This window comes from Rhagoletis pomonella, unplaced genomic scaffold (assembly GCF_013731165.1).
Source record: "Rhagoletis pomonella isolate Grant_MI unplaced genomic scaffold, Rhpom_1.0 Rhpom_scaffold_00001, whole genome shotgun sequence".
Taxonomy (NCBI): Eukaryota; Metazoa; Arthropoda; class Insecta; order Diptera; family Tephritidae; genus Rhagoletis; species Rhagoletis pomonella.
In genome coordinates, this window is record NW_023458555.1 from 59854493 (window position 1) to 59866622 (window position 12130).

At 36.7% G+C, this 12130-nt stretch overlaps 2 protein-coding genes across 3 annotated transcripts in view; one reads left to right on the plus strand and one right to left on the minus strand.

Annotated features, from left to right (window-relative positions):
• The first annotated feature begins 1974 nt into the window (after nucleotides 1-1974).
• Nucleotides 1975-6054, plus strand: LOC118754009 (uncharacterized protein K02A2.6-like). Its single transcript, XM_036488910.1, has 4 exons — nucleotides 1975-2458; nucleotides 2503-2655; nucleotides 3178-3948; nucleotides 4529-6054. Exons 1-4 carry the CDS (start codon nucleotides 1975-1977, stop codon nucleotides 6052-6054), a joined length of 2934 nt encoding a protein of 977 aa, XP_036344803.1.
• A 1936-nt stretch (nucleotides 6055-7990) lies between these two features.
• LOC118746715 overlaps nucleotides 7991-12130 on the minus strand; it is a 50388-nt gene continuing 46248 nt past the window's right edge. For both annotated transcript variants that reach the window (XM_036480615.1, XM_036480607.1), the window contains exons 4-6: nucleotides 8410-8654; nucleotides 8244-8351; nucleotides 7991-8150 (exon numbers count right to left, since the gene is read on the minus strand). In XM_036480615.1, coding sequence (XP_036336508.1) covers nucleotides 8109-8150; nucleotides 8244-8351; nucleotides 8410-8654 — 395 coding nt within the window. In that variant the 3' untranslated portion in view covers nucleotides 7991-8108. The remainder of the gene's footprint in view (nucleotides 8151-8243; nucleotides 8352-8409; nucleotides 8655-12130) is intronic.

Consider the following 12130-nt stretch of genomic DNA (forward strand, 5'->3'; position numbering starts at 1 on the left):
GGCAACTGGCTGAGTCAGTGGGATCGTCGGTTCGAATCCTACTGAAAGAAGTCTGATGAGAAAATGTGGTGATTTCCGAAATAGCTATCACTTCTACCATTTTTTCAAATTATTGTTGCTTTTCCACAATAAGTTTTCATTAAAAAAAAGCTCAATAAAAAATTGGTTGAATATATTAAATATCTTTTGCTGCATTGTCATAATATCGAGCCAAATGGACTACTGATACACTAGAATAGAGCGTCTGTATGGTTAAATTACGATTTCGCTTATATTATCCATATTTATGTGTTTTAATTTATTTAACAAATCATTTAGTCTTAAGCAGGGATCACACGATTTGTACATTTGTACATTTGGCAGTGACAGAGTGGTGTTGTCTAGAAATTTTTATCGAGAATGAGAGCAGCTCAGTAAAAGCTTTCCAAATAACTCCACTCTGTACCGGAGAAAATAGCCAAATCTGTACAAATGTACAAATCGTGTGATCCCTGCTTTATAGGAAATTGCCTTGTTTTACTGTCTTTACTTGTTTATAAGTTACAATATATGTCCAACCTGTGTGGAGCTGCCGATACAAACATATATTCAGGCTTATAAGCCTTTAATTAAACATTTTTCTTAATTTAATTTGAAATAGTATGCACAAACGGATTAATAGTAAATAATTAGTACCTTTTCTACTACTTAAAAATGCGTGACCGGAATAGACCTGCCGAAAAAGTGAGGTTAAGTTACTGACAACACCTTGTTATTATTACACCATGGGTTCTACCTTGTTATGTTTTTATCATGAGAAAATGTACCCAAAATTCAGTAGGAAATGAAAAAATGCTCATTGAAAATAGTTCAAATGGAAACAAAGGGAAAAGTTAGAAAAAATAGCAATGCGGTTTGAAGGAAACATTCTTTGATTTCGAATTGAAAATACATTACGATCATATTGTACCGAAATAAGTGCGGTCGCTAGTCTTTCCATTGCACCACAACTTATTGGTCAGAGCGATTAAGCTGATGTAATGTGCGCACCTCCATACATCTTCATGTACATATTTCAAGCGAGCCCTATCATTTAAATAGGCGGCCGTTAAAATCTGTGGTGTGCGGTGGCTCTTATAGCTGTGTCCTTACATCCATTCCGTGTGTTGCAATATCCACGAAAGCACCAGTTAATTTTTTAAGAAGAAAATTATTACAAAATATTCGAAAATTTCTCTACTTATATGTTTGGCTTTTCTTTGTTTTATTTTTCCAACGTCAAAAGCTGGATTTTTTTTTTTTTTGAAAAGTTGGTACAACAAAAAATACCAAGGCGAATTTATATAAGGTGATAGCAGGAGTACAAAAACAAAAACTTACATGTATTTTGTTTTTGCTTTGGCGGCATAGTCTGTCAAAATCTGTAAGAGTGTGTGTGGAAATTCAAACAAAATTTTTCAATTTGACATAAGAAGCCGTGAGGCGAAACACATACACAAAATCAGCTGATCTAGTAACACCACCTTATATAAATTCGCCTTGAAAAATACGAAACACGTTTTCTGTCAGATAGCTAACATGGCGGATAAGAAGTGAAACTACCTTCTAAAAATTATTTTATCATGGGGAGAAGTATACATGCCTTCTATAATTTTGACTTATATGTATATTTGGCAAGTATTTGTGTAAACAAAAAAAAATACACATTTTCATTTCTTTGCTAGCTTGGAAAATATTGTAACTTTACATGTCATATGACAACTCTGTATATATGTATATGTATATTGATACTTGGCAGCACAGTTAAATATATCGAGCTGTCATTATTCATTCTTTTTATAATTATTCATTCTGTAGAATCATCGTTCATACAACTTAAATTAAATGAAATATAATTATCTGAATTGAACAACCTGTGTAACACTTCTTCCAATTAAACCACAACAATTCTGGCGACGAGGTGAACTATCGGCATACAACAATTCTGGAAATAAAATGGATGCAAAGCAGTTCGCAGACTTCATGGCGATCCAGCGGCAAATTCTGGAAAAAGTGTCCACCAACACGGCAGCAGGAACGGGTGGGGTTACAAACCTTAATCTTAGTTCCAATACAGCACTAGTGCCGAATTTCGAACCATTTGACGCCGCAAAGGAATCGTTCCGTAATTACAGACTACGTTTCGAAAACTACACTAAAATGAAGAACGTGCACACGAACAACAAATATTGTGCAAACCTTCTACTCAACTCAATTGGCGCCAAAAGTTTTAACATTGCTATGACCTTGGCTTGTCCTAAAAGTCCGAGTGAACTTGAATATAGTGAACTGGTCACACTTCTACAAGCGCACTTATCACCGCAACAGAACGTTCTAGTCGCGCAACATAAATTTTTATCGAAATATCAAGCGGAAAGTCAATCAATAGCTGAATACGTAGCAGCTTTACGAACGGACATTGGAGATTGCGACTTCACATGTTCATGCAAAAAACCGGTAGCAGATATTTTTCTTCGAGCCCAGTTCGAGAGCAACTATTACAAAGCCAAAAAGAGGTAACCGCGTTTACAGACATCGTCGAAAAGGCACGTGCATTAGAAGCAGCTAAAACCGATTCAAAAGAGCTCTCACAAAAACCGAATCATTCAACAACAGGCGAAATCAACAAAGTAAATGGTAAGGAAGAAAAACACAGGTATCAAAATAACGTTAACCGGTCATCAAATCAGAACAAATCGAACAAAAATAAACAAAGTATTGATTATAAATCATTGGGTATTGATGGGCTGTGCTTAAGGTGCGGCAAAAATGACCATTATGCAAAAAATTGCGTTAGCAAACGCAATAACCTCAAATGTTCTGAATGTGGGAAAACTGGCCATGTGGCCAAAGCTTGCATAAAGGCACGTATGAATAATAAGCAAAGTAGGGAAACAGCAAACCAAATTGACAAGTGTCACAATGGGATTCTATCGATTACAAAGATCCAAGATATTTATCAAACAAATTCAAGAATATCAGATAGATTTTTCGTCACAGTTAGTATCGAAGGCAGACCTGTACAATTTGAAATCGATACCGGGTCTGGCTATACATTTTTACCCAGAGACATATTTGCGAATCTAAACATTAATGTTCCGCTATTGTCATCAAACATAGCATTTCGATCATACACAAAAAACGTTTTCGTTCCCAAAGGGAAAATTTTGGTACAAGGAGAGCATAAAGGTAATGCGATAACAGATGAAATATATATCGTGCCAGAAGAGTATACAGCGCTCCTAGGGCGTAATTGGATTAGGAAGCTCAACATAAATTTGAACGAAATCAACTCTGTACATTTAACAAATCCTTCAAGCGATATAGATATTATCAAATTATTGAGCGATCAATTTAAATCAATCTTTGAAAGCAAAGTTGGTTGCGTCAAACAATACACAGTGTCGCTTAAGTTAAGGGATGGGGCAAAGCCTATTTTTAATCGTGACCGTGAGGTTCCATATGCCTTAATTCAGAAAGTTAATCAAGAGCTTGACGAGTTAGAAATGGCGGGAATAATTTCAAAAACTGAGATTATCGATTGGGGATCCCCCTTGGTAGTTATACCAAAGGTGGGCGGAGGTGTACGCTTATGTGTCGACTATAAAGTAGGAGTAAATGAACGTCTAGTGGACGCACATAGTCCGATAAGGAAAACAGAAGACATATTCAATTGCTTACGTGATTCAATGTATTTTTGTAGGCTAGACCTATACAAAGCTTATTTACATATACCAGTCGATGAAGATTCGAGCATAGTACAAACGATATCTACACACCGCGGCACATACAAGGTGAATCGTTTATCCTTCGGTATTAAGACGGCACCATCCGAGTTCAACCGAATACTTAATCAAATACTCCACGACGTCCCAAAAACAGAAGCATACTTCGACGACATTATAGTTCACGGGGCAACAAAACTAGAATGTAGAGAAAACTTATACAAGTGTATACATCAACTACAGAGTTTTGACCTTCACCTTAACAAAGACAAATGTAGTTTTTTTCAAGAAGAAATTGAGTTTCTTGCATAATCAAATTTCAAAATCAAAAAACAAAATAGCAGCAATCGTAGATTTACCTAAGCCAAAGTCGGTTAATGACGTCAGACGATTTCTTGGAATGGTTACTACGCGCGTTTTATTCCAAACTGTTCAACAATCACATCTCCACTGCGTAGTCTAACCAAGAAGGGTGTAAAATTCAATTGGTCGAGACAATGCGATAAAGCGTTCGATATTATCAAAAAGGAAATAGCAAGCGATCGTGTACTCGTACCGTACAATCTAGCGCATCAGCTCCAATTAGCGTGCGATGCCAGTCCAACTGGAGTCGCAGGGGTATTATCTCATATAATAGACGGTCAGGAACGACCAATTTCGTTCGCTTCTAGATCTCTTACAAAATCCGAGCAAAATTACTCACAACCGAGAAGCATTAGCAATCGTATTCTCAGTCGATCATTTTTATCAATATTTGTTTGGAAGGCAATTTATTCTTGTTACAGATAATCAACCATTAGTACGAATTTTCAATCAAAATGCGGAACTACCACAAATGAGTTTTTCGCGCCTTCAAAGGTATGCAGTTTTTCTTTCCGGTTTTGACTATCGAGTCGTTTACAAACGAGGGATAGATAACGCTAACGCCGACTGCCTGTCTCGAGCTCCAGTATGTTCGCCACATCTAGCGGACACCATTATCAACAATGAAATCAACCAACTCTGTGAATCGACTATACAACAAATTTCAACGCTAAAACTAAATCATAATACTCTCAAATTAGAAACTGAAAAAGATAGCGAACTCTCCGCACTATTGCAAAATCTCAAAAACAAGCGGATAGAAAATACAATGTTTACAATCAACAATGGTATCATATTTAGGGGTCAACGCGTCGTAATACCTGCAATCTTACAACGATTGGTACTAAAAGAGCTTCACCTTACACACATGGGTATTTCAAAAATGAAACAACTAGCTCGCAGGTACGTGTATTGGAAATCAATTGATAAGGACATCGAACAACTAGTCAAAGAATGTGTCGCATGTTCAACGGTTGGGGCCTGCCCTCCAAAAGTCAAATTACACACATGGGAGGAACCAGAACAAAACTGGCAGAGGATCCACATCGATTATGCAGGGCCTTTTCAAGGATATCATTATTTGGTCGTGATAGACGCAAAGTCTAAATGGGCTGAAATTGGGCTGACAAATATAGCACCAACATCCAGTATAACAATTGAAATGCTAAGTGACGTATATGCAAGACATGGGTATCCGGATGTAATTGTATCCGACAACACCACAATATTCACTAGCGACGAATTCAAGCTGTTTTGCTCAAGTCATGGCGTCTTCCAAAAGTTCATTGCACCAGGCCATCCAGCTACGAACGGGCTAGCCGAACGCAATATTCAAACGTTGAAACAACGTCTTAAATGTATGACAGACGACCCTCGTCCTATGCGAAAAAAGTTAAGAGAAATACTTTTCCGCTACAGGTCAACGCCCGTGAAGTGTGGAAATACTCCAGCAGAACTGTATCTGGGAAGACAGATACGAATTCAATTTGACACACTCAAACCACCTAAAGTGGATAGCCAACGTACCGTTCAAAGACATGACGTTCGTCAATTAAAGGAGGGAGAGAGAGTACAAACCCGTTATTACATCAACAATAAAAAGTCATGGAAATTCGGTACAATCATCAAAAAGTTGGGTCACCTTCATTACATGATCAAATTAGACGATGGATATATTCTCAAGCGCCACATAAATCAATTGCGCGCAACAAGAGTTCCATCACATACTCCAACAGCGAGTTCGACTAACACGTCATCACAAGATTGTGAACCAGATAGTTGTTCCCCAAATTTACAGGACCTCGTACAGGTTCCAACGAATACAGAGAATCGTCCAAGGTTATCTGACAGCGAAGGACACAACACTCCGGTAACAACAACACCCCGGAGATCCGAACGGCAGCGTCGGGCACCAGTATACTTGAATGACTACCGACGTAATACTTAAGCAGGGGAGAACTATTGTAACTTTACATGTCATATGGTAACTCTGTATATATGTATATGTATATTGATACTTGGCAGCACAGTTAAATATATCGAGCTGTCATTATTCATTCTTTTTATAATTATTCATTCTGTAGAATCATCGTTCATACAACTTAAATTAAATGAAATATAATTATCTGAATTGAACAACCTGTGTAACACTTCTTCCAATTAAACCACAACAGAAAATATAGGCTTATTTTTACTTAAATGTGATATAAAGCTCATTAAAATGTTCTGTAATGTCTTGTTTTAAGTTTGCTATCATAGTTCTTTGTATTTTTATTGTCCACTAAACGTGTCCACCATAGACCAGGTATTCACAATACGCCAAATCTTGGAAAAGACCTGCGAGAAAAGGATCGACACTCACCACCTATTTGTCGACTTTAAAGCCGCTTTTGACAGCACTAAAAGGAGTTGCCTATACGCCGCTATGTCTCAAAACTCATACGGCTGTGTAAAATGACGTTGAGCAATACCACCAGCTGCGTCAGAATTGGGAAAGACCTCTCCGAGCCGTTCGCCACAAAACGGGGTTTCAGACAGGGCGACTCCCTTTCATGTGACTTCTTTACTCTGATGTTGGAGAAGATAATAAGAGCTGCAAAACTGAACCGCTCAGGAACAAGAGCGTGCCATTGCTGGCTTATGCCGATGACATCGACATCATCGGTAACAAAAACCGCGAAGTCTGTTCTGCATTTTCCAAGTTGGATAGGGAAGCAAAGCGAATGGGTCTGGTGGTAAACGAGGACAAGACGAAGTATTTCCTGTCACCAAACAAACAGTCAGCACATTCGCGCCTTGGCACCCACGTCACTGTTGACAGTTACAATTTCGAGAAAGTAGAGAATTTCGTTTACTTGGGAACCAGCATTAACACCGATAATAATGTCAGCATTGAAATCCAAAGTAGAATCACTCTTGCCAACAAGTGCTACTTTGGACTGAGTAGGCAATTCAGGAGTAAAGTCCTCTCTCGACGTACGAAAACCACGCTCGATAAGTCACTCATCATGCCCGTGCTGGTATATGGCGCAGAAGCATGGATAATGACAACATCCGATGAGGCGGCTCTTGGAGTGTTTGAGAGAAAGATTTTGCGGAAGATTTACGGGCCTTTACGCGTTGGCGACGGCGAGTACCGCAGACGATGGAATGATGAGCTGTATGAGCTTTACACTGAAAGTATTCAACTCGGAACCCGCTGGTGGTAGCAGAGGAAGAGGGAGACCCCCACTGCGATGGAAAGATCAGGTGGAGAAGGACTTGGCTTCACTTGGCGTTTCCAATTGGCGTCAGTGGGCACAGAGGAGAAACAACTGGCGTGCTTTGCTGAACTCGGCCAAAATCGCTTAGGCGGTCAAAAAAGAAGAAGAGAAGAAACGTGAGTGGCTTCTATTTAAAAAGTTCTATTACAAAGAATTTCTTTGTTTTGAATTTGTTTGTTTATTGTTTTTAATTTTTAAAATTCATACTTTTGACATGTATGTGAATGGCGGAGTTGCCGCTTTCTTCCTTTTCGGTGGGTTTTTATATTAAAAAGGCATCAAAATCGGAAAAAACCTCCTTGAGAGAGATACATCTGTTAAACTTTTTATGGGAAGATGTATGAAAATCCAACTTGCTTTAATTTCATATGCTTAACAGTTTCACAACAGTATGTTTACAGTATCTCCCCATAATTTTTTATATGAAAAAATGTATTATATGCATCCCACTCGATATCAATGAATTCCTCATTGGAACATGTAGTCCCTCTATTTTAGCGTGTCAACAGTTCATATGGCTTCATGCCATGTAAATGCACCATTAGGTATACAAAAATGTCTATCAGGCATTCTTTTGTCTAATTTGTCTTTCTGACATCTTTATTAATTTTCACCTTACTGATAAAGTTAGGGATACGATTATACTTGTCATATTTTGTGCATATTACACTTATTTTTGTTCAACGGAAAGCTTAACTAAAAGCTGTTAAGACATTCTTCTAGGATTTCGAATTTATTTTTAGTTATAACGGCTTCCAGCTAGCGGGCGATAGATATGTTTCTATATTGTTGCGAATAAAGATTATTTTAGACTTATGTGAACACTTTAAACATTAATTTATGATTTAGATATAATTACATGCAAAGCACAAACCTTTTTTAAATATCTTAACAGTCTAGGATCAGTAGTATTCGTCCGTAAAAGCAAATCTAAGTCATCCGGTTTATTAACAACCACTTTGGGTATATCAATTTCTTTAAGCTGCAAAAATGAAAAAATAAATAAAGTAAAAATATAATATATCGGAATATTTTCTCACCATATAAGTTATTCCCACACCGCAGCCATCAATTTCAGTAGCTGGTTTATGATCTCTAAATTTGTTATTAATTTCAATTGGACTTGCAATTTCACTTGATATTGGTGACAACGGAGTGTTTGCAATTGTTACAATTAAATCCGCGTCATAGGAATCGTAATAATCTTCAGCTTTTGCTCCTAATTTCGAGTCAAACTCAATGCGTCGTTGTGCAGACAAACGAGATCTTGAATCTTCAACTTTTTCTAAGGGGGGGAACTATATTAACGAATTGTAGATCATTTCGTACATACATGTCGCACACTGTCTTCATCAGAGTCACAACTCAAAATTTGGCATTTTTGGGATTATGCGCTAAAAATGTACACTGAGCTTTTATTACCTCTCAGCAAAAGCTGGAGCAAATTTTTGTTATAATTTGATAAAAACAAAAACCTAAGGTAAAGTCGCCCTTGCCCATATTATTATCATGTGCTAAGAAATAGTCTTTCGCATTTTCCGACAAACATTTTTAGTTGTGACTCTTTTGAAGACGGTGTGCGATATGTATGTATGTATGTATATGGCCCGTTTCACTAGAATAAGTCCATTTTGTTTCCCTCACAGGCTAACCTAATATTCACGAACGCCGCCAATTTACTGTCAAAAATTGTTCATGCAAATACAACTTGTATGGGACCAACCGAAACTGAACGGCGTGCGTATGAAGCTAACAATTTCCAATTTTTATTCTGCGTGGCATTTTGATTTGCCGTTTTGCTCAATGAAATCAAATGCAAACGTACGCAAGCCAATTTCGGGTGACACAAAAAAAAAAAACTTCGACGGCGTGCGTACCAAATCGTACCATTTCATTTAATATTTTTAATCCAACTTTCGGTAATTATCTTGCAATTAATTATTTTGATAGTAGTTGTTTGTTTGGTAAACATAATGATATGCTTTGTCAGAAGATGAGGTTGTTTGAGTCAAATACCCACGATGCAATAACACTGTAAGGAAAATCTTAAGTTTTGATATGACACAAGAAAACGGCGAAACATGTAAGCTTAAGATTTTGTCGTAGATTACACGGGCCAACAAAATTTAAACAATGTTATGTTGACTAAAATATTATCGCCGATTCTTATACGATTTTTCTCCTATAATCCGAATCTGACCACGAAGATATTAGATTGACTCTAGTTTTCGAGCAACTTAGGTTCAAATCGCAGCTCACAACGTCCGGATATTTATATATCCTCTGGGTAGCAACCAAAAACCCGTTTGGGAGCGAACTAAAGTGAGAAGGGGTAAAACTTCGCGGGCGCTGGGTGTGGGTCCTGCCACGCTAAAACCACGCCCAATGAAAAATTCCAAGATATTAGATTGGATCTAGTTTTCGAGCAACTTAGGATTAAAGGTGCCTAAAAACGCGTTTTTAGAAATTTTTGAGCCTCTGTAAAACAATAAATTGATGCAACATATATATCTGTGTCGGAGGATATGAAAGCCTAAACATTGCCCTTTAATCCTGAAAACAAGTTAACGGTCTTTATCCACATACTGCAGAAATTCCTGTACCAATCTTTGAAGTACAACTCGAGGTTTCATGAATTAATCACCAAATACCGATGGGCACTGACTCTAGCAGTGGAAATGAAGATGAGTAAGACACCTTCAAACTTAAGCTGATTAAAAACTAGAGCCAATTAAAAATTTTCAAGATCAAATTCGGGCTCTATGGGACAAATCCTATAAGGATCGCCGGTATATTTTATTCAACAAACATTTTGCTGGCCTGTGTTATGTTCTCTTAAATGAAAGTTTGAGCTTCAATTTCAGCCACTTTAAAAATTTCCAGCGCCTCAGATTCATTTAACACAAGTGATCAAAAACAGGCAAAGCAAGAGTAAAAAAAATCGTGTTTACTCGTATAAAAAAACTGTTTCCAATTGCTTTCAGTGTTAGGATTATAATTTTTTGGTTTTGAGTATTAAAGGGCAGTTGTTTAGGCTCCTTCCCTACAGACAGATATATTGCATTAATTTATTGTGTTCAATGAAAGTTTGAGCTTCAATTTCAGCCACTTTAAAAATTTCCAGCGCCTCAGATTCATTTAACACAAGTGATCAAAAACAGGCAAAGCAAGAGTAAAAAAAAATCGTGCTTACTCGTATAAAAAAACTGTTTCCAATTGCTTTCAGTGTTAGGATGATAATTTTTTGGTTTTGAGTATTAAAGGGCAGTGTTTAGGCTTTCATATCCTTCCCTACAGACAGATATATTGCATTAATTTATTGTGTTACAGAGGCTCGAAAATGCCCAAAAATGCGTTTTACGGCACCTTTGAACCTAAGTTGCTCGAAAACTAGAGCCAATCCAATATCTTTACGGTCAGATTCGGACTCTACGAGAAAAATTCTATAAGAATCAACTACAATATTTTGCGGAACATAACTTTGTTGAGCAGTGTTACCGATCTGTTCACCGTTTTTCCAGATCAGGTCATTTCCCAAGAAATTTTCATTTTTATGAAAAAAAATATTCGAACTTTATCAAAGAAAACAAGCAAAAAAAACAAAATCGATTTCAAATCTCATATACAAATTTAAGATTATCTTTCATTTCTTCATGATCCCATGGTCGGATTTAAAACAAATTAATATGGGACCACCTGTGAAGTAACATCTTTCATTTAAAAAATTATCGAAATCGGTTAACGGGGTTTTAAGTTATGCGGTAACACACAAAAAAAAAACTATTCCGACGAATTGATAACCTTTCTCCTTTTTGTGAAGTGGGTTAAAGATAAACAAATAACAAAACATTTGTAATTTTTTTAAATTTGCCTGTTTTTCCCAAAAATCAAATTACTAGCGATGAAAATCGATGGATAAATAAACAATTTTTGAATGGTTGAATGAAAATGTGCACTAATTATTTGTATAAGATAGCCCAGAAGATAATTTAGATGGGCCTTCTTAAGAGAAGCCATTGTAAAAGGCCTACCCAAGAAGGGTTGAAAAGTCTTCCCTGCATGAAGGCTTTTTTATTTCAATTTACGCGATTGGGTAAATTTATTTTATTTAAAATTACAATTTAATTTAAAATGTATTTTAGATTGCAATAAAAATGTTTGATATGAACCTTAAATAAATACCTTAAAGAAGTATGATTTTTATGAATTAAAGAAGCAGCTTTATAAAAACTCCTCCAAAAGACCTACTATTCTATTTTAGATGCTACAAAAGCCCTTCTAACATACATGCTACAAAAGCCCTTATGGAAAAAGAAAACAGAATGCCCTCAATTTGTGCCACTTCATACAAAAAGAAAGGAGGCTTTTTGGAAGGGTTTTTAGCTTTATCTACTGTGGGATGGCCAGGAAGTAACGTTACTAATACGCCACATTGTACTAGGTCGTACTCGTACATGGCATATGAGTAACAGTTTCTTAAATTTTAATTTTTGTTTCATATTGGTAAACAGATCCGCATTCTACGACCCAAAATTAAGTTTAAGTGTCTCACCGTTTTTTTTGTGTTACTTTGCACTGAGGGGAAAATTTCAAGTTTTGAAATGACACAAAAAACGCCGAAACACGTGAACTTAATTTTCATAGACTACGGCACTGTACACCGCGTTTCTAGTTAGGTAATTTTCGCAAGATTTTTCATTCTAAGTTTGCACTGTGATTAAAAAAAATAAAAATTTAACAGGAAAAACATTTATAAATAGT